The 24,661-nt window shown below is 36.6% G+C and overlaps 1 protein-coding gene and 1 pseudogene across 1 annotated transcript in view; both read right to left on the bottom strand.

Annotated features, from left to right (window-relative positions):
• DCDC1 (doublecortin domain containing 1) overlaps nucleotides 1-24,661 on the bottom strand; it is a 464,395-nt gene that overhangs the window by 380,361 nt on the left and 59,373 nt on the right. Inside the window, exon 8 of the mRNA XM_073904565.1 lies at nucleotides 6,002-6,095. Coding sequence (XP_073760666.1) covers nucleotides 6,002-6,095 — 94 coding nt within the window. The remainder of the gene's footprint in view (nucleotides 1-6,001; nucleotides 6,096-24,661) is intronic.
• On the bottom strand, nucleotides 18,176-24,285 carry LOC112829166 (chromobox protein homolog 1 pseudogene; annotated as a pseudogene).

Below are 24,661 nucleotides of genomic sequence, written 5' to 3'. Positions count from 1 at the left end.
AAGACAACCGACAGAATGGGAGAAAATATTTGCAAATGACATATCAGATAAAGGGCTAGTATCCAAAATCTATAAAGAACTTATCAAACTCAACACCCAAAGAACAAATAATCCAATCAAGAAATGGGCAGACGACATGAACAGACATTTTTCCAAAGAAGACATCCAAATGGCCAATAGACACATGGAAAAGTGTTCAACGTCACTCGGCATCAGGGAAATCCAAATCAAAACCTCAATGAGATACCGCCTCACACCAGTCAGAAAGGCTAAAATTAACAAGTCAGGGAACGACAGATGTTGGCGGGGATGCGGAGAAAGGGGAACCCTCCTACACTGTTGATGGGAATGCAAGCTGGTGCAACCCCTCTGGAAAACAGTATGGAGGTTCCTCAAACAGTTGAAAATGGATCTACCATAGGATCCAGCAATTGCACTACTGGGTATTTACCCCAAAGATACAAATGTAGGGATCCAAAGGGGTACGTGCACCCCAATGTTTATAGCAGCAATGTCCACAATAGCCAAACTGTGGAAAGAGCCAAGATGTCCATCGACAGATGAATGGATAAAGAAGTGGTATATGTACACAATGGAATATTATGCAGGCATCAAAAGGAATGAGATCTTGCCATTTGCAATGACGTGGATGGAACTGGAGGGTGTTATGCTGAGTGAAATTAGTCAATCAGAGAAAGACATGTATCATATGACCTCACTGATATGAGGAATTCTTAATCTCAGGAAACAAACTGAGGGTTGCTGGAGTGGTGGGGGTGGGAGAGATTGGGTGGCTGGGTGATAGACATTGGGGAGGGTATGTGCTATGGTGAGTGCTGTGAATTGTGCAAGACTGTTGAATCATAGATCTGTACTTCTGAAACAAAGAATGCAACATATGTTAAGAAAAAAGAAAAAGAAGAAGATAGCAGGAGGGGAAGAATGAAGGGGAGTAAGTCGGAGGGGGAGACGAACCATGAGAGACGATGGACTCTGAAAAACAAACTGAGGGTTCTAGAGGGGTGGAGGGTGGGGGGATGGGTTAGTCTGGTGATGGGTATTAAAGAGGGCACATTCTGCGTGGAGCACTGGGTGTTATGCACAAACAATGAATCATGGAACACTACATCAAGAACTAATGATGTATGGTGATTAACATAACAATAAAAAATTTTTAAAAAATTGTTACATAATGCTTACCAAGGGTCATGTACTTGTTCTAAGGACTTCCACATAATTCACTTAATCCTTACAACAGTGTATTAAGGTAATTAATTTCATCCCTATTTTATAGATGAAGAAACTAACCCATTAGAAAAACTAATTAACATGTCTCAGGTCATACAGTAGATGGTGTAACTAGAATTTGAACTCTGGCTCCAAAATCAGAACACTTAACCAACATTTTATGCAGCCTCTTTTTAGAGAGGAGACAATGTTACTGGTCAATTTTTCCCTCAAAATATAAATACATAATACTATAACCTCAATGCCTTGATTGGAGATTGCTTCCCAACGAGTATGTCCTATGTCACAGACCCTACTCAACAGCATGAATCAACTGGCATCGTGGAAAGACTGACATGAAGAATGTCTTCTCTTGCCTTTCTTCACTTAGTTTCTGTGATGGTCTTTGGCAACAGTCACCTGGGTCTGGATCATGCCAAACACAGGGTCCTAGGAACATCATTTTGCTTGGAATGGCCACATTAGAAACTGGTGATTGGCTTATGTTCTGAATGTGCTGGGTATGGAGCTGATGTTGTGATCACCTTTCGGTTTAACTGGAATTAGGGCACCTGAGAAAGTTGGTGTAGACTTAATTCAACTTCTTAGGTCCTAGGGGATGACACCCACTGTGGGAGCCCAGAAGGTAGTTGCTGGAGGAATTCCAGTTCAATCTAGGCATCCAGAAGTCATCTGGCTGACACTGGGAAGAATAAAAATTAAGGAGCTGAATTTCTTTGAATTTTAAGTTGAGGAGTTGGAACTTTTCCTGGATTTTAACTCAGAAAGCTAAGATTATTTGGTTTTGGAATTCACTTATGTGTAAATGTAAAGATTTGGGATTTTCATTTCTTTGGAATTTTATTATTTGAATTTAATTTCTTCACAAAAATTCCATAATGGACATGAGTTAACATTCAAGTTCAGGGTATGTTTCTGGAATTTTGTGATTGAAATACATTAATCCTGTCATTTGATCTCATTGCACTGTAGAATCTCTGAAGAATGTGTCAGAGATTAGATAGCTACTTTGGACAGTGCTATTACGTATAATTTGGGGTATAAAATGGAATAGAAAGTGAACATTCAGTGTTCAGTAGCATGGCCTTGGAGCTAATTTAATTATATTCTAAGTCATTTCAGAATCTTCTAGTGTAAATTTCATACTACCCACCAGGATCTAGAAGGATCCACATAGGAGCTGGGTTTGGTTATTGGAATAATAGGTCCTAAGAGACTGAGGATCTCCTTCCTCAAGAGGCAGAGTGACTTCTCTGATTTACCATAATGGAATAATTAAGCCAAAGAAGTTAAGAGAACAAAAAGTTAGGAAATGTTAGGGGGAATGAGAGGGTTTTCAAACAAATCTACCAAAATCTGACACTATCTACATGTGTTCTGCCACTGTTATGTGCTTCTGTAATACCAAATAGCTCAATAGGGGAATGATGTCAGTAGGGTATAGAAGTTTGGTTAGTAAATATGTGCTTTTTCCTAGGCAAAGGAGGCCAACAGAGAAGGAGTAGAATTCTATCTTTTGGCAGAAAAGAAAAAAGACTTTATCTTGGCTGCAACACTGGGGTTCCTTGCAGGACTCTGGGAGTTTTCCTTCCTCCTGTGCCTTCCTTAAAGGAAGCCCAACTGGCTCAAACCTCCAGTTGATTTCCATCTGCATTGTCTCATCCTCTGTTGTTTTTGTGCAGCTTTAATATCCTCTGAAGCAGCACTCCAAGATACCTATCCAGGCTGTTCACCGTATCTCCTAAGTTAATTATTATTTAAGTTAGTATTCTGGTTTTAAAGGTACATAGATTTTGAATGACCTTCCTCAACCCTATTATTTTCATAGCCTTGTAATTTTGATGGGATTGATTTTGCAGAATGCATTTTTTGTATTATGTTTTAGCAGAAATGCTGTACTAGCCTGTTGACCACATATAGGAATATGGCATCTTTACACAGTGGGTAGTTCTCTTCTACCCTAGAAAGAATAGATCTCTGTAGGAGCCATAACTAAAAAAATTATCCACACATAACAATATAAATTTCTTTGTTAAAGTCTTCTACGGTTTAGAAATCTAAAAACATAAACTATTTTCAAATCCCATGGGTTTTTAAGGGTTTCACTAGACATAATAAAGTTTAGTGTCATGTCAATTGGGCTCATTTCAAAGTATATCTAATTCTAAAAAAGAAGCATTTTGTGTATCTTTTACTTTTTAGTCCTTGGTACAATTACACTTCTAATCTGTCCTTATAAATAAAAGTAATTGCTATGATCTTAACATTAGACACGATTTTCTGATCTGACATAAAACAAGCAAACAACAAGTCATACATCAAATGAGAGTATTAGTGATTATTTAAATTAAAAGGTAACTTTCACATAACACTTGACCTTTTCCAAGTTGAAGTCCAGAAGACCATCAAATATAAAAGTTTAGGGACTTCAATCATTTGATGCACAAATTATACTAACAAACAAAGAAAAAAGAAATGCAAAAATTTAATGTTAAGTGACTAGGGTGCTACAGACTGGAAGTTCCTCCAACAGGATTAGCTTCTTTGAGTATGTTAAGTCTAGTGAACTTGTTATGCTTCCACATGTTAGTAGTTGCATAGGCTAATTTCAGCTGGCATAAGCTTTTATAAGTATGCAAAAACACAGGGCAAGGCATGCATTAAAATGTGATAATAGCACACTTCTGGGACACGTGAAGCATGAGGCACAAATCTGAATGCCTCTGGCATTCATGAAGCATCACACCTCAGAGTCAGAGCTTTTATGTTTTGATAAGTAATTCTGTTATACCACATTTGGGAGGAGGAAAAAATCAACTTTCTAAATATAAATCTTTCCCTTTAACCAGGATTCCTTATATTTTAATTCTAACGATTTATTCAAAAACAATTTTTTAATTCCTGGTGAACTGGAAATAATTCAAAGCTAGATAGGGTCTTAAGAAAACATGTTAGTTATTTATTTTATTAATGCAAGTTTAAGAGTGATTATATAATATTATTGATCATAAAGATCATTTTAGCCAGTGTGATAAGGGGAGACTGCAAGAAAGAAGAAATAAACTTCAATAATGATACCATCTGTATCCACCCCCCAACAAAAGACCATAAGGAAGTATTCCCTATGTTACATATGTCTTACAGGTAAATAACTAGCTAGATAATGGGTATGTCTACAGAAGCTTGGACGTCTTCAGATAAAAACTCCTAATAAAATGAAAAATAAGTATCATATCTAACACACATATTAGAAATGACCAAGAAAAAATTGATTTACTTTCTAAATACACAAACACACATATCATCCCTGGCAGAAAAATAATTTAAGAGTTGTAACAATAAGTATCAAAATATAATAGTAGTCACTCAATAGTATTTTTTTAAACATTTTATTGACTTATTTATTTGAGAGAGAGAGAGCACACGTGAGCACAGAGGGCGAGGCAGATTCCCCGCTGAGCAGAGAGCGGGATGTGGGACTGGATCCCAGGACACTGAGATCATGACCTGAGCTGAAGGCAGATGCTTAACCCTCTGAGCCACCCAGGCGCCCCAGTAGCCACTCAACAGTATTAAGATGATAAAGCCAGTAACGGTTTGCTTTTATACAGTACAAGCAAGGATATTAGAAATAAATATAAGCATAGTCATATCCTAAAAAGACTTAAAGCTTTTTGGATCTAGCCTTGCAGTTTAAGTATGCCACTTAATATTTTGGCCCTCTTCAGGCATATGGAGTTAAGGCTTCAATGAAGTGATAGGATTTTAACAGTAGTACATTTAGTAGTGCTAATAGTAACACTACTAAAGTAATAGTAATTACTACTAAGGCAATAAAAAGTAAATTTAAAAAAGTAAAAAGTAAATAACAGTAGCAATTACTACTAATAGTAATTTAATAGCGGTACAAATACAGAATTCATGGTACATTTTGCTTTTAGAGACTAGCAAATCAGTGTTTTTAGAAATACAGATTGACAAAGACATACAATGAAATTGTTTTAAAACACATTTCATAACTTTTGAAAACCTCTAGAAGTTACCCAAAACAATTAAAAAATATCTGGGAACACAGCAGTATGATTTCTCAGTTTTCTCTTCTAAAAGCTGTATACCATAGAAAAGACCTGTTAAATTATGAAAATTTATCAACTGCTTTCATTCATTAAGTGATGGCTTACTAAAGTTAAAATACTCATGATTTTTTTTAAATCTAAACTTGAGCTGTGCTATAGGCTGAATGTTTATGTCCCGCCAAAATTTAAATGTTGAAACCTAATGTGATGGTATTTGGAGGTAATTGGGTCATAAGGGTGGAGCCCTCATGAATGAAATTCGTGTCCTTATACAAGAGACCCCAGAGGGCACCCTTGCCCTTTCCACCAATAAGGACACAGTGAGAAAATAGCAATCTACAAATCAGTTAAGGGACCCCCAACAGACAATGAATCTTGGACTTGATCTTGGACTTGGACTTCATGAATATAAGAAGTAAATGTTTGTTGTTCAAGCCACCCAGCATATGGTATTTTTGTGATAGAAGACCAAATGGACCAAAACATGCTGAAATAAAGATTCCTCAAACCTTAATCCCTTTCATAATTTCCTTTTGTATTAAGAATGACATATTTATCCATATTAAAACTAAACTTTTATTATAGCTGTTTCCTTTTAAATATATAAAGTAAAAACAAAATTATACAAGTGGCTTTTGAAACGTTATCATAGAGTTTATAAGATTTTTGTCACTTACCTTTTGAAATATCTTCAATTGTTCTGCCATACAAATCATAAAGATATCTGGCTGGTGAATTTAGGTTCATTCTCACTGTGCAAGTATCCAAAACCTACCCAGGGGGGAAAAAAATCTATAAGTAATTTATTACAGTAAGCTCTGGCTAAATCAAATAAACATTAAAAGGCCTTTCTATACTAAATGGCTATAAAAATTATACTATAAAATAAAAATGATGATTTAGAAAATGTTTCTAATATATGAAAAAAAAAGCAGTTAAAATTATTAGATCACAATTTTACTTTAAAAACACACAAACAAGGGTGCCTGGCTGGCTCAGCCAGAAGAGCATGCAACTCTTGATCTTGAGGTCAAGCCCAACATTTATTATATAAAAAATAAATAAATAAATAAATAATAAAATATAATAAATAAAAATGTTATATTTAAAAATATAAATAAAAATATAAAAAATAAAATAAAAAACACACAAATATTAATAAAAAAGAGAAAGATGCAACAAATATTAAAAAGTGGTTATACTATATTTAATAAATGCTAGAACTATGGGAAATTTTTATACTAGTCTTGCTATTTTCTATATTTTTCATTAATTTATAGTGGGAGCATATTACTTTTAAATTTGGTTTTAATCAACACAAATAAACGGAAAGATATATCGTTTTAATGGAATGGAAGAATTAACATTAAAATGCCCATACTGCCCAAAGCAATCTATAGATTCAATGCAATCCTTATCAGAATACCAATAGTATATTTCACAGAACAAGAATAAATAATTGTAAAATTTGTATGGAACCACAAAAGACCTGGAATAGCCAAAGCAGTCTTGAGAAGGAAGAACAAAGCTGGAGGTATCACACTCCCAGATTTCAAACTATATCACAAAGCTATAATAACCAAAATAGTATAGCACTGGTGCAAAAACAGACACATAGACCAATGGAACAGAGTTGAGAACCCAGAAATAATCCCACACTTCTACAATTTATGACAAAGGAGGTGAGAATATACACTGGGGAAAAGACAGTCTCTTCAATAAACGTATTGGGGAAACTGGACAGCTACATGCAAAAGAATGAAACTGGACCACTTTCTTATACCATACCCAAAAATAAACTCAAAATGGAGTAAAGACCTGAATATAAGACCTGAAGCCATAAAACTCCCAAAAGAAAACAGAGACAGTAACCTCTTGGACAGCAATCTTAGCAAAATTTTTCTAGATATGTCTCCTCAGATAAGGGAAGCAAAGGAAAAATAAATGACTGGGACTACATCAAACTAAAAAGTGAAGGAAATCATCAACAAAATGAAAAGGCAACCCACTGAATGGGAAAGGAATTGCAAAGGATATTTCCAACAATGGGCTAATATCCAAAATATATAAAGAATTCATACAAGGGAACACCCCAAAAAACCAAATAATACTATTAAAATGGGCAGAGGACCTGAATAGACGTTTTTCCCAAGAAGATATATAGATGGCCACAGACACATGAAAAGATGCTCAACATCACTAATCATCAGGGAAATGCAAATCAAAACCACAAGGAGATATCACCTAATACCAGTCAGAATGAATAGGATAAAAAAGACAAGACATAGTAAGTGTTGGCAGGGATGTGGGGAAAAGGGAACCTTTGCATGCTGTTCATGCGAACATAAACTGGTGCACATGTAAATTGGAAAACAGTATGGAGATTCCTCAAAAAACTAAAACTAGGGGTGCCTGGGTGGCTCAGTCATTAAGCATCTGCCTTCAGCTCAGGTCATGATCCCAGGGTCCTGGGATTGAGCCCCACATTGGGCTCCCTGCTCGGCAGGAAGCCTACTTCTCCCTCTCCCACTCCCCCTGCTTATGTTCCCTCTCTCGCTATGTCTCTCTCTGTCAAATAAATAAATAAAATCTTAAAAAAAAACTAACTAAAAATATAAGTACCATACAATCCAGTAATTCCACTTCTGAGTATCTACCCAAGGAAAATGAAAACATGAATTTGAAAAGATATATGCACCACTATGTTTATTGCAGCATTATTCACAAGCCAAGATATAGAAGCAACCCAAGTATCCATCAGTGGATGAATGGATAAAGATCCGGTATGTATATACAATGAAATATTACTCAGCCATAAAAAAAGAATGCAATCTTGCCATTCCTAACAACATGGATGGACCAAATGAGTATTATGCTAAGCAAAATAAGTCAGACAAAGACAAATATATAATTTCACTTGTATGTGTAATCTAGAATACAAAACAAGTAACAAACAGACAACAATAATAACAAAGAGAAACACATTTATGAATATAGAGAACAAACTAGGGGCTGCCCAAGGGAGGAAAGGTGGGCAGATGGGCAAAATAGGTGAAGGAGACTAAGGGGTACAAACTTCCAGCTATAAAATAAGTAAGTCACAGGAATGAAAAGTACAGCATATAGTTAATACAATTATAATAATATTGTATGGTGACAGATGGCAACTATGTTTATCATGGCAAGCATTTTGTATTGTATATAATTGTTGAATCACTATATTGTACACCTGAAACAAATACGTCAACTATACTTCAATTAAAAATAATAAATAAATAAAAATTGGGGAGGGTATGTGCTATGGTGAGCGCTGTGAATTGTGTAAGACTGTTGAATCACAGACCTGTATCTCTGAAACAAATCATACATTATATGTTAAAAAGAAAAAAAAATGATAGTAGGAAGGGAAAAATGAAGGGTGGGGAAATCGGAGGGGGAGATGAACCATGAGAGACTATGGACTCTGAGAAACAAACTGAGGGTTTTAGAGGGGAGGGAGAGGAGGGGGGTGGGTTAGCCTGGTGATGGGTATTAAAGAGGGCACGGACTGAATGGAGCACTGGGTGTTATACGCAAACAATGAATCATGGAACACTACATCAAAAACTAATGATGTAATGTATGGTGATTAACATAATAAAATAAATTTAAAAAATAAATAAAAGTAAATAAATTAGGTCTTAAGGTACTTTCTTTGGGTTTTAAATTCTTTCCAATTGTCCTAAAGTCAATTATAAATATAGTCTGATCACAGTTCAACTTGATAACTTATGTTGTTTGGGTACTAAATAAGTGGAATTAAAAAAACACATTTCAAGGTTTCCCATGAGCCTGAATCTCAAGAACTTCTTGTAATGGTTTCTAATATGGTAAAGTTGTTTTCTCGATATTTTTTTATTTTATTTTACTTTATTTTTTTAAAGATTTATTTATTTACTTTAGGGAGCTAGAGAAAGAGAAGTGGGGGGAGGAGCAGAGGGAGAGAGAGAAACCTAAGCAGGCCCCACACCCAGCATGGAGCCTAACATGGGGTTCAATCCCATGACCCTGAGATCAGGACCCCAGCTGAAATCAAGAGTCGGATATTCAACCAACTGAGCCACCCAGGTTCCCCTGTTTTCTCAATATTGTAATATCTTGATCTGTCTTGATATAGACCTTGTAACAATGACCTTTTCAACATCAGTGAAGACTTAAAACACACATCAGTTAGAGGAAAATTCTACTCACAGCATGAAAAAAAATTAAAGTAACAAAGGGTGCTGGAGAGTATCAAGTAACCTCATGCAAGTTTTATTAGGTTTTTGGAAGTGACTCCCAAAACATGAATCACTATATCCATTTACAAGTGTATAATAGGGGCGCCTGGGTGGCTTAATTGGTAGGACATGCAACTCTTGATCTTGGGATTGTGAGTTCAAGCCCCACATTGGGTGTAGAGATTACTTAATAAGAAAATCTTGGGCGCCTGGGTGGCTCAGTTTGTTAAGCGACTGCCTTCGGCTCAGGTCATGATCCTGGAGTCCCGGGATCGAGCCCCACATCGGGCTCCCTGCTCAGCAGGGAGTCTGCTTCTCCCTCTGACCCTCTTCCCTCTCGTGCTCTCTATCTCTCATTCTCTCTCTCTCAAATAAATAAATAAAATCTTTAAAAAAAAAAAAGAAAATCTTCAAGGGCACTGGGGTGGCTCAGTCAGTTAGGCATCCAACTCTTGATCTTAGCCCAGGTCTTGATCTCAGGGTTGTGAGTTCAAGCCCCACGTTGGGCTCCATGCTGGGCATGGAGCCAACTTAAAAAATAAAATAAATAAAATAAAAATTTTTAAAAGAAGTATATAATACATTCCAAATCCAAATTGAAAATACTTTGTCTTCCATTTTCACTATTAATGGCTATAATGTACTACTGCTTTTGCATAACCTAAACTATTGAAGGATGATATGCATTACATGATTACATAGTAAAAAGAACATCTTTCCATTGCTGTTACCACACTGCCTCTAGTTCTGCCCAATTTTATCCTTACCTTAAAGATTTATTTACTTATTTTTAGAGAGAAAGAGAGCTAGTGTGCCTGAGTGGGGGGAGGGGCAGAGGGAGAGAGAGAGAGAATCTCAAGCAGACCAGAGAGGGGGAAGGCCAACATGGGGCTGGATCCATGACCCTGAGATCATGATTTGAGCTGAAATTAAGAGTCCGATGCTTAACCAACTAAGCCAGCCAGGCGCCCCTATCCTTACTTTAAAATTGGAAACTAATCCTGGTCCTAGCCCAACCAACTCATTTTCTTTGTGACAACTAACATATTTAAAGAGCTTCATGTGTTTATAAAGACAAAGTTGTACTTTCCTTTCAGTCTGGAGAACAACTTTCAAACATTGTGACTAATATGCTTTATCTAGTTGCTATATCAAGTGATATGTGTTCCATTTAAAAGGCAAATATCTAATTGACTAATTTAATTTGACAAATTGGCCTTTACTGGATTACATCAGAGGTTCTCAGCCTTTATTCTACCCCTACACATGACCAATAATGTTCTCATGAGCCACATAGTCCCACAGGCATTTACAGGATTGTGTGTGTTTCTTGCAGCTAGCTGCAATCCCGTTTTGGGCAATTTTTCAGAAACTATATATTGCTGCTCTTTTTCTCAAAATCAGGAAGGCATATCTGTTTATGACTAAGAATGAAGTTACAGGAATAATCTTGGACCCTCTAATTTATGAGGGAAATAGTCACAATATCAATGCTTTACCTAAATAACAACGTTCTTGCTGTGTATTTCACAAGTACTATAAACTCTATCATATGGAGCCAATCCATGACCTCCAATCTGCCTATTTAGAGGGTATCAGTGCAGGAGTTCAATTCCTGACCAACTCCATGTGTTCTCACAAGTCAGACACAATACTCCCTTGGAATATCTAAGTCGGAATAGCCCCATGGCTGGGACTGGTCCTTGCCACCCAATAATATAAGGTAATAACGCTGGTGACTCTAAATGTTACTCTTCCTGCCTTCCTTCCCACTCTTTTGGGTCAATCTCTTTAGTGATTACTACACATAAGTTCACCTAGGACTCCTATCCATGGGCAGAAACCTTTACTAAAAATGCTTGTAAAGCAATATTCAAAATATAAGAGAGAAGTTATCAGAAGAAATTGGAGTTTTGTCTGTGACTTTAGACAGAAAGGGGAGTGGAACATACTGACATTGGCATGGGATCCACCCTTGTGTTTTTAAAAATACTTTATTGACACAGTTCGTCTCTGACTAGCAAAATTCTCCTATTGGTCACTTAGGTCCATGTGACTTTGTCTCCAAGGATTATCCTTTTGCTACCACCACCACCCTCTTTGACAGAAATATTAACAGGAGACGATTCACTACACATTCTTTCTTAGCTAGTCATCTCTCAACACTTAAGAATCTACGTTTGGTTCCACAGAGCCTCCTCCTTGGTTACCCATATTCTTGATCTTTCCATTCTTTATGTTTAGTTCTCAACTTCTTAATATTACAAATCTATTATTTAAAAGTTCATTGAAGCCCTTTGGTACAAATTATATTCTCTAATTACTAGTGAAGGTTCAAATATCTAAATACCCTCCTCCACAGTTATAATTTACCAATTAAACTAAGTAAAATGTGAGCTATTTAAAGATGGTCCCATTTATTTCAGCTAAAACTTCAATGATTTTAAAAATTATTTCAAATACTGCTGCCTTTGTATTTAAAAAAATCAGTCAAGTAAAATTATACAGCTTTCTAACTCTAAGATCCCTCTTTTCATTGTGCCAAAATATCACTAAAAGTGTTTGTGCAAGCCAAATTTTAAGAGTAAAATGAGTTTAAAAACTGCCATTAGAAAATCAGATACTAGAAATTTATAATGCATCAGCAACACTGTCATTCTATCATACTTTCAGGATGAAAGATCCTTGCTGTGTTTAAGCAATGCCAACCTTCAGGAATCATTTTCTCAGAGTACATTATCAGTGGTATGAATTAGTATCAATATAAATTTCTGTCAAAAGCCCTGAAATGAAGCCTCCACTTGTAAGGTCATTCTTATAATTCACAATGGAAAATATTTAACAGTGTCATCTTGCTGTAATATTAAGGTTAATTAAAACACCATTTCCATTCATCTATACCTGTTAAGCTTGTTAAAATATTATTTTTTACAAATTCACATTTTGTTAATTTCTTACAGCATAGGTTGTAGAGAACCCTTCTGATCTGAAATTTAAAACCATCATGCTGTAAAACCAGACTCTTTGACTAGCAGCTGGGAAGAGATTTTCTACAAATTCTTTTTAGTTTAATCTGTTTACCCGTGGGCATATCTGGTGCAAAGTTTACAGTTTCTGGAGTGGAGGTGGTGTGGTTACACAGTCTAGAGCCTCTGGGTTTGGCTTGCCACTACCCCAGTCCAGGTGAGAGAGCTCAACATCACCGCTGGCCAAGTGAGCCAAATCAACAAGTCATTAGATCCAACAAGGCCCTTCTCCTCAAAGTATGTTTTTATCATATGTTTTATATGTTAACATCCAGAAGTATAAGCCCTGATTTACACTTCCCCATAAACTGTTTTCAAAAGATCTGTGGCAAGGGTCAGCAACCTATACACCATGGGCTAATTCTGGCCACAACCTGTTTCTGTATGGCCTATGGGCTAAGAATAATTTGTACAATTTTAAATGTTAAAAAAAAATGAAAAGAAGAGTGTTTTGTCATGTTAAAATTAATATTTCAGTGCCCATAAATAAAATTTTCTTGGAAAACAGCTATACTCTTCATTTGTATATTTTCTGCAGCTGCTTTCACACTACAGCAAGAGGGTCTTTGCATTATGCAATCTACAAATGCTTCCCCTAAGCAACAAAATGGACTGGGCCCTCAAGCTCTTTTAAAGGAAAACAGGCTTTCCCCTGAATTCACTAATTTCCTCAGGACTCTCTCAAATGCTGGGATTTTATTCTCTCATACTACAATCTCAGTGTTCGGAGAGGATGGGAAGGTGGGAAGGGGTGTTACAATGTTATTTCAAGATTTCTCTCCAACTCTCTTACTGAACAAACAAAACAACCTGACATTCAACTACACCATCTTCCTTCACTCTAGTCATTCTTCTTCATTCATGGATAACTTCTTTTTTTTTTTTTAAGATTTTTTTATTTATTTTTTGACAGAAAGAGAGACAGCAAGAGAGGGAACACAAGCAGGGGGAGTGGGAGAGGGAGAAGCAGGCTTCCTGCGGAGCAGGGAGCCCAAAGTGTGGCTCGATCCCAGGATCCTGGGATCATGACCTGAGCCGAAGGCAGATGCTTAAAGACTGAGCCAGCCAGGCGCCCCTCATGGATAACTTCTGCTACAAAAATCCTAGCCCTGGCTGATGCTTACTATCCATGTGCTATGCACACACCAAGAATCTTGGCGCTCCTGAAGAAATCACACAAATGACCACATCAGCATTAGTATTATTCATAGTCACCAAACTCCATGGTCCCTCAATACTGCCCAGTCATTTCTATTTCATTTGTTTGGTCAAATAGCTCCTCTACTTACCATAATGAATATTTCAAACCACCTCTGCTCTCTGCCCGGCCTCCCCTCCTTCACTTCCCTATTTATTTTTGGCAGACTACAAGCCTACCTCTTTCTATACCTATTCTCTCCTTTTCCCACTAGTTGGAAGAGTCTATGCTCCTATCTAAGACCAATATTGCACCTATGCTTTCAATTATGTTTGCTCTCAACTTTTAAAGTGGTATATATTAGGGGCGCCTGGGTGGCTCAGTCGTTAAGTCTGAGGCTTCGGCTCAGGTCATGATCCCAGGGTCCTAGGATCAAGGCCCACATTGGGCTCCTCGCTCAGCGGGGAGCCTGCTTCTCCCTCTCCCTCTGCCTGCTGCTTCCCCAGCTTCTACATTCTCTCTCTCTGTCAAAAATAAATAAAATCTTTAAAAAAATAAAATAAAGTAGTATATATTATCCATCATTTCTTCTCTTTCATATATATTCAGCTATTCCTTTTCAATGAGATTTTTCCTACTGGCACTTAAACATGATTAAGCCTATCCTATCTTAGAAATTAAATTAAATTAAATTAAAAAAAAGAATGTGTAATTCTAGAAAAGGAAATTTCCAAATAAAACTGTTTTTGCTACCAGAGCACTAACCTTATACTGACCTCAGGAAATAAAATAAGAAAATCTCTTCACATTTGTAGCAATTCTCTTAGTGGCCTACACAATATTCATTTTTTGCCTCATCCTTGTCCTGATTTTGTTTAGAGGTTCACTTTTACCGCTTTGGACTCAAGGTAGACTACAGTTACCTTGACTGATCTAGGTCAATCATGATGGTCCCATGCCTCTTGTCAGTTTGGGAGTAGGCACATAATCTAGTTCTGAGATAAGATATGAGAAAGGTCTTCTGGGAAAGGCTTCATCATTCACAGGGAAGAGACGGTCCTTTTCTGCCACTGGCCAGAACTGTCCCTGGCTGTGCAGCAGCCATCCTGTTACCAACATATGACAGAGCATAAAATCTAGAAAATTAAAAATAACATAACTGGGGGGCACCTGGTTGGCTCAGTTGGGGGAGCATGTGGCTCTTGATCTTAGAGTCATGAGTTCAAGTCCCTTGTTGGGTGTAGAGATTACTGAAATAAATAAAACTTGTTAAAAATGTAACTGGAATCCTATCATGCTGTGCTTAAAACTGTCCCACTCCTAGATTTCTTGCTTCCTTTTTGCTCAAGTCTGTCTAAATCAGGATTCTCTGTTATCTGCAGCTATCATCCTGACTCCATAGAAAAAAATGTTTTTTGGTCCAGGTTCCTCAAATGAAGAACATTGTTTCAACTAACTCAATGAGTATTTGTACAGCAAATAGATTACAACAGTATTCACTATATAAACCTCCTAAGAAGCAAATCATTTAATTAAGAACCCAGAGAAGAATTTTAAAAGTTAGGAAGCTGAAAACTGTGAAAATTGGGCGCCTGGGTGGCTCAGTTGGTTAAACGACTGCCTTCGGCTCAGGTCATGATCCTGGAGTCCCAGGATCGAGTCCCACATCGGCTCCCTGCTCGGCGGGGAGTCTGCTTCTCCTTCTGACCCTCCCCCATCTCATGTGCTTTCTCTCTCTCTCTCTCTCTCTCAAATAAATAAAATCTTTAAAAAAAAAAGAAAACTGTGAAAATTAATGGATAATTATGAAATTAGTTCATTGGATTACTAAAAATACTTCACCTTTGGCAATTAATTGTATTTGTTCAGTAGAAGAGAATACAACTTATCATGAATATTTTGAGAAGGGGACTCTGTTTTTACAGATTTTTTTTGGCTAACTGAAAGACTGTCAAATACATTGTGAATTTTCAAAGAATTAAAATGTAATAAAACGTACTAAGCATAACTCTCTGCTAAGACCAATATTTTACAATGACTTATAATAAAAATTATGATCATATTTTCAACCTGAAGATACCAGGAGATTGGGATGAATTTGTAACCATCTTATTAAATTAAGTTAAAGGTACTTTTCTGAATAAATCCTGGAAATAAATTTACTGGCCAGTTATGTGTCTTTTTCTCATAAAAGTGGGTGACAGAATGCCTGCCAAATCTAGTTATTTGCTCTTACTAATAATGAACATCACTATGATTTGTAAAAGCAATTATTTCTGGTGAATTTGAAATGTAGGTGTTCTGGCATTTTATTATTTAAAATGTGAATGAGAAGTAGATAACCAAAGGAGATTGTCCAAGTAATCTATTAATACATACTCTTTAGATATTCTAGCCTTAATTGATCTCTTCTTAAAATAATTAAATAGCCCAGATTACTTTGAAATGTTTATAATGCTAATTATACTGTTATTTGCTTTTTAAAATTATTATTTTGATGTACAATTTACATGAAATAAGCTGTACCTATTTTAAGTGTATAGTTTAACACAGGTAGAAAAAATATGTATCTGGGGCGCCTGGGTGGCTCAGTCAGTTAGGTGTCTGCCTTCGGCTCAGGTCATGATCCCAGGGTCCTGGGATCGAGTCTCACATTGGGCTCCCTGCTCCGCGGGGAGCCCTGCTTCTCCCTCTGCCTCTCCCCCTACTTGTGCTCTCTCACTCTTTCTATCACTCTCTGTCAAATAAGTAAATAAAATCTTTAAAAGAAAAAAAAAGAAGAAAAAATGTATCTGTGTAACCACCACCACAATCAAGGTATAGAATATTTCCTTTACTCTCCATAATTCCTCATGCTCTTTCCCAATCACTATTCAGTAAACTTGACCCCAGGAAACCACTGATCCCTTTCACTAGAAAAGTTTTGTTTTTTCTAAAATTTCACATAAATGGAATCAAATAGCAAATATTATTTTGTATCTGGCTTCTTTCATTTACCACAATATTTGTTCCTTTTTGTTGCCAAAGAGTATTCCTTGGCATGGATATAGCACAATTTGTTTATCCACTCATTTGTTTTTGGTTTTTCTAAGTATTATAATTCTATAGTTTTATTAAGTCAAAAACTAACAATGTGGTATTAAGTTTACATTTAAACAAAATTTTCACAGAAACCTAACACATGCCTAAAAAGATTTTACAATGCAGTTCTAGATGCAGACCTAAATGATGCCAAGAATGATGGATCTCATGATTCAAGACAGCATTTGGGTATTAGTTAATTCTTAGGATTAAAAAAAAATTTGTTTTGTTTTATGTTTTAAAGTGAACCACTGGCCCAGTACGAAAGTTTAACCTTCTGAGACCAGGGCTTTTGAAATCATTCCACTCTTGAAGTGATTTAGCGAACTTGTGCTGTCAGTGACTGAACCCTGCCACCAATGATTTCAGAGTTCAAAGTTCAAATAACAGGCTTCAGGAATTTTCTACCCTAAGAGCAGGGACCCTTGCCTTTCCCTACTCTCCCATCTTCTATACCACCTTCTTCCCCTCCCCAAATACCTCAGCCAGTGGCTTGGATGGGCAAGCTGATGTTTAATACTTCATTAATTGGAAAAGAAAGGGTCTTCTTATCAATTCCAATAATAGGCACCTCTAAGACAGAACTACCTGTCTATGTATATGCTCCAATAAGATTTTCCCTCTTCAACCAGTTTCCATCCCCAAAATGGCAACTTTGGTAACTTATTAACTGGCTTAGTTCTTTGTTGGGAACAGCACTAAGCTCAGGCAGGGAATACCTGGGCTTCTAAGCTTCAGGCATTCACAGCTTTTAAACAGTTTCTCACAGTCTTCATTTGGGTTGCCAAGGACTTTTTTTGAAAAGATATAATATTCTGGACACACCACTAGTTTATTCTTTCCATTGCTTCACCATTTCCCCCAACAGGCCCCAAATTTTAACAAAAATGAACCTACCCATCTCTTTTCCTTTCCACCCCCCATCCCTCCCACTCCTAAATAATACACCAGTAATAGCCAAAAACTACACACATGCTATGCTGTAAAAATGCAGAGTTAACACTATTGGGAAGAAGGCTGTGGTTCGTGCAGATGCACTTTAAAAATCTACAGTTTCTTTTGCTCTCCCACACACCCATTCTGTAAATTGTCTTTCATGGAAGGCCCTTTGCCTTTCTCAGCAAAATACAGAATGGGCCATCTTGCAACACTTCTCCTTCCCCTTCATTGGGATAGGTGTGTGCAAACTATATAGCATGGAAAGGCTTTAAAACACTTTGGCTGCCATAGGGCACAGAAATGATATTGACTCTTCAAAGGACATCTTCTTAAGCCATCTCTATGGTGTCAAGACAAGTGACTCCTTCTCTCCCCACTCGAAACCCACAGTCAGATGTGACAGGAGAGTTAATTCTTGTCATCAGCCTCCAAGGGGTAAGAATGCTATGTCAGCCTTTTCTCATAGAAAGATATGACCACTTGTAGGCACTTGACATTGACTTCCATGGCAGGGACTAAGTCAGCTTCATCAGAGTTTTTCCATTTCATCAGGAATATGAATTCTCCGCTGGATTCTGTAGCTCCAATAATCCTTTTTGGCTCCAAATCCCAGGCAAAGACTCCTGGCTTTTCTGACTCTTCTTTCCTCTGCTTTGGTTTGCTCTCCACTCCCTTATCTAAAGAACCAGACTCAGCTTTGTGCTTGCCTCCCTGATTTATTTGTTTCAAATGCTGTTTTCTGTGACTGTAGAAACTCAGCAATGAGATCAGGGCAATTCAGGTTCTCTTCTGACTCCCACATGTTATCTTCATCTGAAAACCCCTTCTACTGTAGGAGGTACTCCACTTTGCCCTTTTCCACTTGACAGTCAAGAACTTTATCCATCACATATTCCTCTTTCTCCTCATCTATCACCCCCTCACTTACTTCTTGTTTTGTGTCATTCCCATAGTGCCCACCAGCCTTCTGGTCTAAAGGGTGATGCTGCTCAGAGCAGCACCTAAGAGCCAGAGAGGAATTCAAACGGAGGGGTGCCTGGGTGCCTCAGTCGGTTAAGTGTCTGCCTTCAGCTCAGGTCATGATCTGGGATCCTGGGATAGAGCCCTGCATTGGGCTCCCTGCTCAGCAGGGAGTCTGCTTCTCCTTCTGCCCTCCCCCTTGCTTATGCACTCTCTCTCTCTCTCATAAATAAATAACATCTTTAAAAAAAAAAGAATAATTTGCCCCAATATGTGTGGGTCTATTTCTGAACTCTGTATTTCCTTCCATTGCTCTTTTTGTGTATCCTTATGTCAAGACCATTATATCTTGATTACTTTGTAATAAATGCTAAATTCAGTAGTGCAAGTCCTCCAAATTTGGCTATTCTAATTCCTTTGCATTTCCTGGGCTTTCATTGAGCTTCCTGGATCTGTGGGTTGACATTTTTCAGGAACTCAAAAAAATTTTGGCCATCACTTCTTCAACTATATTCTTCCTCTCCCTAATCTTTCTAGGGCTCCAATTGTGTATCTATGAGACTGCTTGATATTAACCCACAAGTTACTGACACTCTGTCCTTTTTTCAGGCTTTTCCTTTTTCTTCTCTATACTTCCATTTGGATAGTTTTTATTGCCCTATCTCGAAGTTCACTGATCTCTTGTTCCCTAACGTCTAATCTGCTATTAAACCCACCTGGTGGATTTTTTTTTTTTCCTTTTAAGATATTGTATTTTTCAGGTCTAGAACTTCCATTGGTTCTATTTTTAGTTTCCATTTCTCTTCATATAATATTCATGTTTTTCTTTAGTTCCTTGACATATTTATAATAGCTTTCAAAATGTCTTTTACTGGGGCGCCTGGGTGGCTCAGTCAGTTAAGTGTCTGCCTTCAGCTCAGGTCATGATCTCAGAGTCCTGGGATGGAGCCCCACATCAGGCTCCCTGCTTAGCTGGGAGTCTGCTTCTCCCATTCCCTCTGCCCCTCCCCTCTGCTTGTGCATGTTCTCCCTCTCAAATAAATAAATAAAATCTTAAAAAAAAATATGTCTTTTACTGTTAAGTCTATTTGGAGGGTCTGCTTCTATTGAATTGACTTTTCTCCTGGATAATGATTACCTTTTTTGGGATCTTTGTGAATTTCCCATATGTTTAACAAAATCTCTCTCCTCTGACACGTCAAAACACAAATGTATACCTACACTGGGCATACTTCCATAGTTATTTCCTTTTCACATCTCCATTAGTTGTTTTTTCCCTGGTAGGTAGTTGCTTATGCCAAGCCTTATGGAGTTCACCCTGTGCATGAACAACTTAATATTTAGCCAAGGATACAAGGGGACCCCCAAGCAAATTTTGGGAACTCTTATCTAAGTAGTTCCTTAATTTATGACATTTCATGGAAAATTCCAGACATTTCTAGCTCCTACTACTTTGATGTCTTTCTCCTCAACTTGTAGAGACTACTGTGTTTTCTTGGATTTTCTCTCCTTATACCACAGTCCAAGAAATGCCTCCAGGTATAAAGATGGGGTACACAGTAGGACTCCCTTCAACTTTTCTTCTCTCAAGCTTGACTACTCATTATGTAATGTCTAAAAATCATTGTTTCATATATTTTGTCCAATTCCAGTTGTTTAAAATGGGATGGCTAATGTCATACTAGTTATTCTGTTATGACTGTAAACAGATAATGCACATTTTTTCATGGTTATGTTAACTCATTTTTAAGTGAGGACACATAGGAATTAAAATGTCATAAAAAGTATATTTGTGGCACTTTCCCATAATGAAAAAAATTTGAAGTAGAAAAACGGGTTCCAGCCCTAGCTATTCCAGTGGATCAACTTTGGGTAGGGCAGCTATAACTTCTCTAAGTCTCAGCTTTCCGAGTTGCTTAATTAGATGATTTCATAAAATCTGTGATCTTAAGATTAAGGATTATCTGTCCTTAAGTATCATTTGTAAAGTAAATAAATCTGCAGACTGAAAATTCTCATTTGCTTTTATTTCAGCTGAGGAAATTCACATTCCTGCCCCTCACATGTAGGATTTTATTCAAGAAAATAAATTCTGATTGCCAAATAATTACTATAAGATTCTAAAATAATCCAATTGTAAAACCCTGAAATTGACAATAAATAGAAGACAATTGGCTATCTACAGCCTCTTGAAAATAAATTCCGGTATCAAATTCCATATTTTAAAAAAATCTGCTTTCATATTTTAAAATCTGATATTAATCTCTGGTCTGAACACTAGACTAATTTTTAAAACAATAATAGTATCAATGGGTTTTTCCCTCATCTGTCATAAAAAGCTCTTTAAAGAACTTCTAACATACTAATTATGCATGTCCTCCCCTGTCGGAATCCATGGTGAGCATCCTTAATCAAATTTTGTTACTCCAGGTGCTCCCTTTTGAATCTCTTAAAATGTTCTCTAAATTCCTTTACCCACACTATTGGAAAAAATCTCTGCTGTTATAGTTACTGATCTGTGTGTGAACATTCCATAATAATGCTATTATGTTTTATTTTTTTCAATTGAATTGTATGTTTTAAACCTGAACATTTTCTTGAAGGCTTTTTGTGTTTAGGCTTACTGAGTTATTTTCCCAATTAACAAATGTGAGCATCATAAAAGTCTGGATTTTCCTTTGGCTTAAGGGTATCCATGATTTATTTATACCTTGACAGAAATATATAAGATATTCTCTCAATCCTTATGTGGTTTTTTTAGTAGTAACAGGGAAAAGTCACTATAATGAAATATGTTTACATACAAATATTAAGGGAATGTTTATTTCTTCTAAGTCAGAGTTGCCACATGGACTACTCCCTGCTAACTTGTAGAATTTTTCCTCTTCCTGATTTCTTAACTTCCTGCATTAGTTCTAATCTAACAAGTAGTGTTCTAATTTCCCATAACCTGTTTTCTATGTCATACAACTTATTTTCTTTCTCATAAACCACATCAGAAGTATAGGAAAACAAACAAGGAATCTATGAAGATTTCCATTAATCAGTAAATGAAGTTTTAGAATAACCAGAACAGGAGTTCTCAAACTTAGTGGGGCTAGGAATCATCTGGACACATTTGTTGAAGTTCAGATTCCCAGGCCCCACACTCAGGAGATTCTTAATTCAGTAGGCTTGGGGTGGGGGCCAACACTTTGAATTTTTAACACATAGTCCAGATGATTTTGATGCAGGTGTTCGGTGGACTATACTTTGAGAAACACTGAAGGACCTTTGTCTGCAATAAGTATCTTATGTCTCCAGATGACAGGAAAAATTATTCTATTCTCACTCAAGCAGATTGAAACTATGTTTTCCAAATCAGATGTGCAAACCTCAACACACTGCGCAAAACAAGCCACTGGGATAGAAAGATGATATTAGAATTATCTTTTCACCTAAAAAAAATCAGCTTTATCAACGTTAAATAAGAGATTGATAGTTGGCATTTTGAAAAAGAGAGAGAACAAATCAGAAAGGAGACTCCAGTAACAAAAATTCTGGGATCCAGAGGAAAAATATGTAAGTAGTAAATGATTTAGCAGACCAGAAACTTCAAAACCGAGGCTAGCAGAAGTAAATTTGCTTTGTATTGCAAAACCCCAGAAAGGCACTCACAAATTTGAGCCAACAGATACCTCTAAAAAGTAGGCTGAAAATAAGTTGACTATTTTTATAAAAAGCAGTTAAGCCCCTCAAACCCTCCCTGAACACCCAAGCATTCAGGTAACTACACTTCTGCCATCAGAAGAGAAGACAGGAGATTTGGTGTCTGGAGAAGCTAAACCGCAGGAACTCTAAAATCAGAGGCACCAGGCGGAGCTGAGAAAGAAAGCAGTTTACTGAAAAGAGAAGAATTAAATGAAAATCTACATACTCAAAATGTAACTCTTAGTCCCCTTCTCCACTTGGCTATGAGATTGCATTGGCAGATTCTAGCTGGAGAAACTGATCAGCCCCAAAGTAAAGACAAACACTGACAACTTCCCCCACCCTAAAGAAAAAGCCTAGTCAAAACACTCTCCATTGCAACCCATGCCTCAATAAGACGTCCCTATATTCAAGAGCTTTTCAACTGGTGTTGAGCTCTTCACTTTTAAATATTGATGGAAGATTAACCCATCTTTAAGAAAACTGAAATATGAAAGACAGAAAACAAAAACAGCAAACAAAACAAATACTTAGAAAACAGAGATAGTGCAGGAAGCAGAAGCAATAATATTCATTGGGTTAGAAGGTAAAGATAAGGAAATCACTCAGATAAGAAATTCAGAAGTTCAGGTCAGAAGATCCAACGTATAAAAATAGGAGTTCCATAAAATCAGAACAGAAGAAGAAAAGAAAAAAGATGTTGTGAAAGAAATAATTCAACAAAATTTCTCAAAAGAGAAGGGTGAGACTTCAGACTGAAAAGACATGGTGAGTGATTATCTAGCACATCTTGGAAAAACTTTTGAACCCTGGGAACAAAGAGATAATTCTAAATGGTTTTGGAGGGGAAAAATTAAAAGCAGGTCACCTACAAAGGATGCGGAATCAGCATGGTATCAGACTTCTCAACAGCAACACTGGAAACAAGAAGCAATGAGCAATACCTTTAATATTTGGAGGGAAGAATGATTTCCCAAGATCTCAAAAAATTTATCTCCCATGTTTTTTTTTCTTAGAAAGCAACGGGAATATGTGTCGAATATACTAAATGAAGACAGAGGAAGATTAGAGAAGTGGGAGAGAGGGATCCAACAGAGGAGAGAGGGAAAGATAATCCCCAGGCTGACAGTGAAGGGAGATCCCAGGACAGAGGTTATAGAGAACAACCAATTCAGACTGGACCAAGGGCACAGGGCTCTTTTTCATTGTTTCATTCATTCATTATCTTTTTCATTGTTTTCTTCACCACTGCAATCTCATGCCATTTATGATAGTACATAGAAAACCAAGCAAAAAAAAACAAATAAGATATAACTATTAAGTGCTGAGGGAAAAAAAAGTATTTCTCATAAAGGAGATGATATCCTAGATAATAAAATAATCGATACAGTTAATGCCACTTCTTTGGCAAAGAATCTGAGAGAATTGATGAAAAGTAAAACTGATCCACCACCACAATGCTAGCCTTAAAAATTTATTTATCTGGAGCAGATATTTTTTCATTTTCCATTAACTTTGTATCTTGTGCCCAGAAATTTTTCTTAATACCTTTTTCTACCTCTGAGTACATATGTTTAGCCTATACCTCACAGTAGCAGTGCTGTGTGATTATTAAACCATACCAAGTAATTCTAAAACCCTCTGATTCAAGTTTCAAAGAGATGGGCCATAACTGGGATTTCCCAAGTTTAGAAGAAATATATCACTTTGGCCCTCATTTCAAACTTCTTAATTATTTAACCTTTTAAAATAAGTAAATGGATTTCCTTCTGATTTGCACTTGAGATTAAAATATAGACATTTTCCCATGGCTCCATTCTGAGCTCAGAGAAGACTTTTATGCCTTAACTAACTTACTTTACTACCATCTTCAATAATTTTCTCTTTATCCCACTGCAATAGCCTTCACCATATTAGAGTCTTTTACATCCTATTCCAGTTTTTTATTACTTCATAATAACCTAAAAATAGCTCCTAATTTCTGACCTTCCTAATATTTTATCATAAAAGAGAAAATAATTTGTATTTTTCCTATGACCATGCCAGTTTTTTAATTCCTTTTACTGACTTGGTAGTTAATCTATAAATATGGCATTATCTTGTGATTATCAACAAAACTTTCAAAAATTTAAATTTTATTTAAAAAATAATTAGCTAGCCTTACTTTTTCCCTTCAGAAACTTCTATTGATACTCAGGGCCAGGATTCTGTTGCTTCCTATCCTTTACCTTGTTCATATAAATG

This window comes from Callorhinus ursinus, unplaced genomic scaffold (assembly GCF_003265705.2).
Source record: "Callorhinus ursinus isolate GAN/ISIS: 27379988/994484 unplaced genomic scaffold, GSC_fseal_2.0 scaffold21, whole genome shotgun sequence".
Lineage (NCBI taxonomy): Eukaryota > Metazoa > Chordata > Mammalia > Carnivora > Otariidae > Callorhinus > Callorhinus ursinus.
This window is presented reverse-complemented; position numbering and strand designations above follow the sequence as displayed.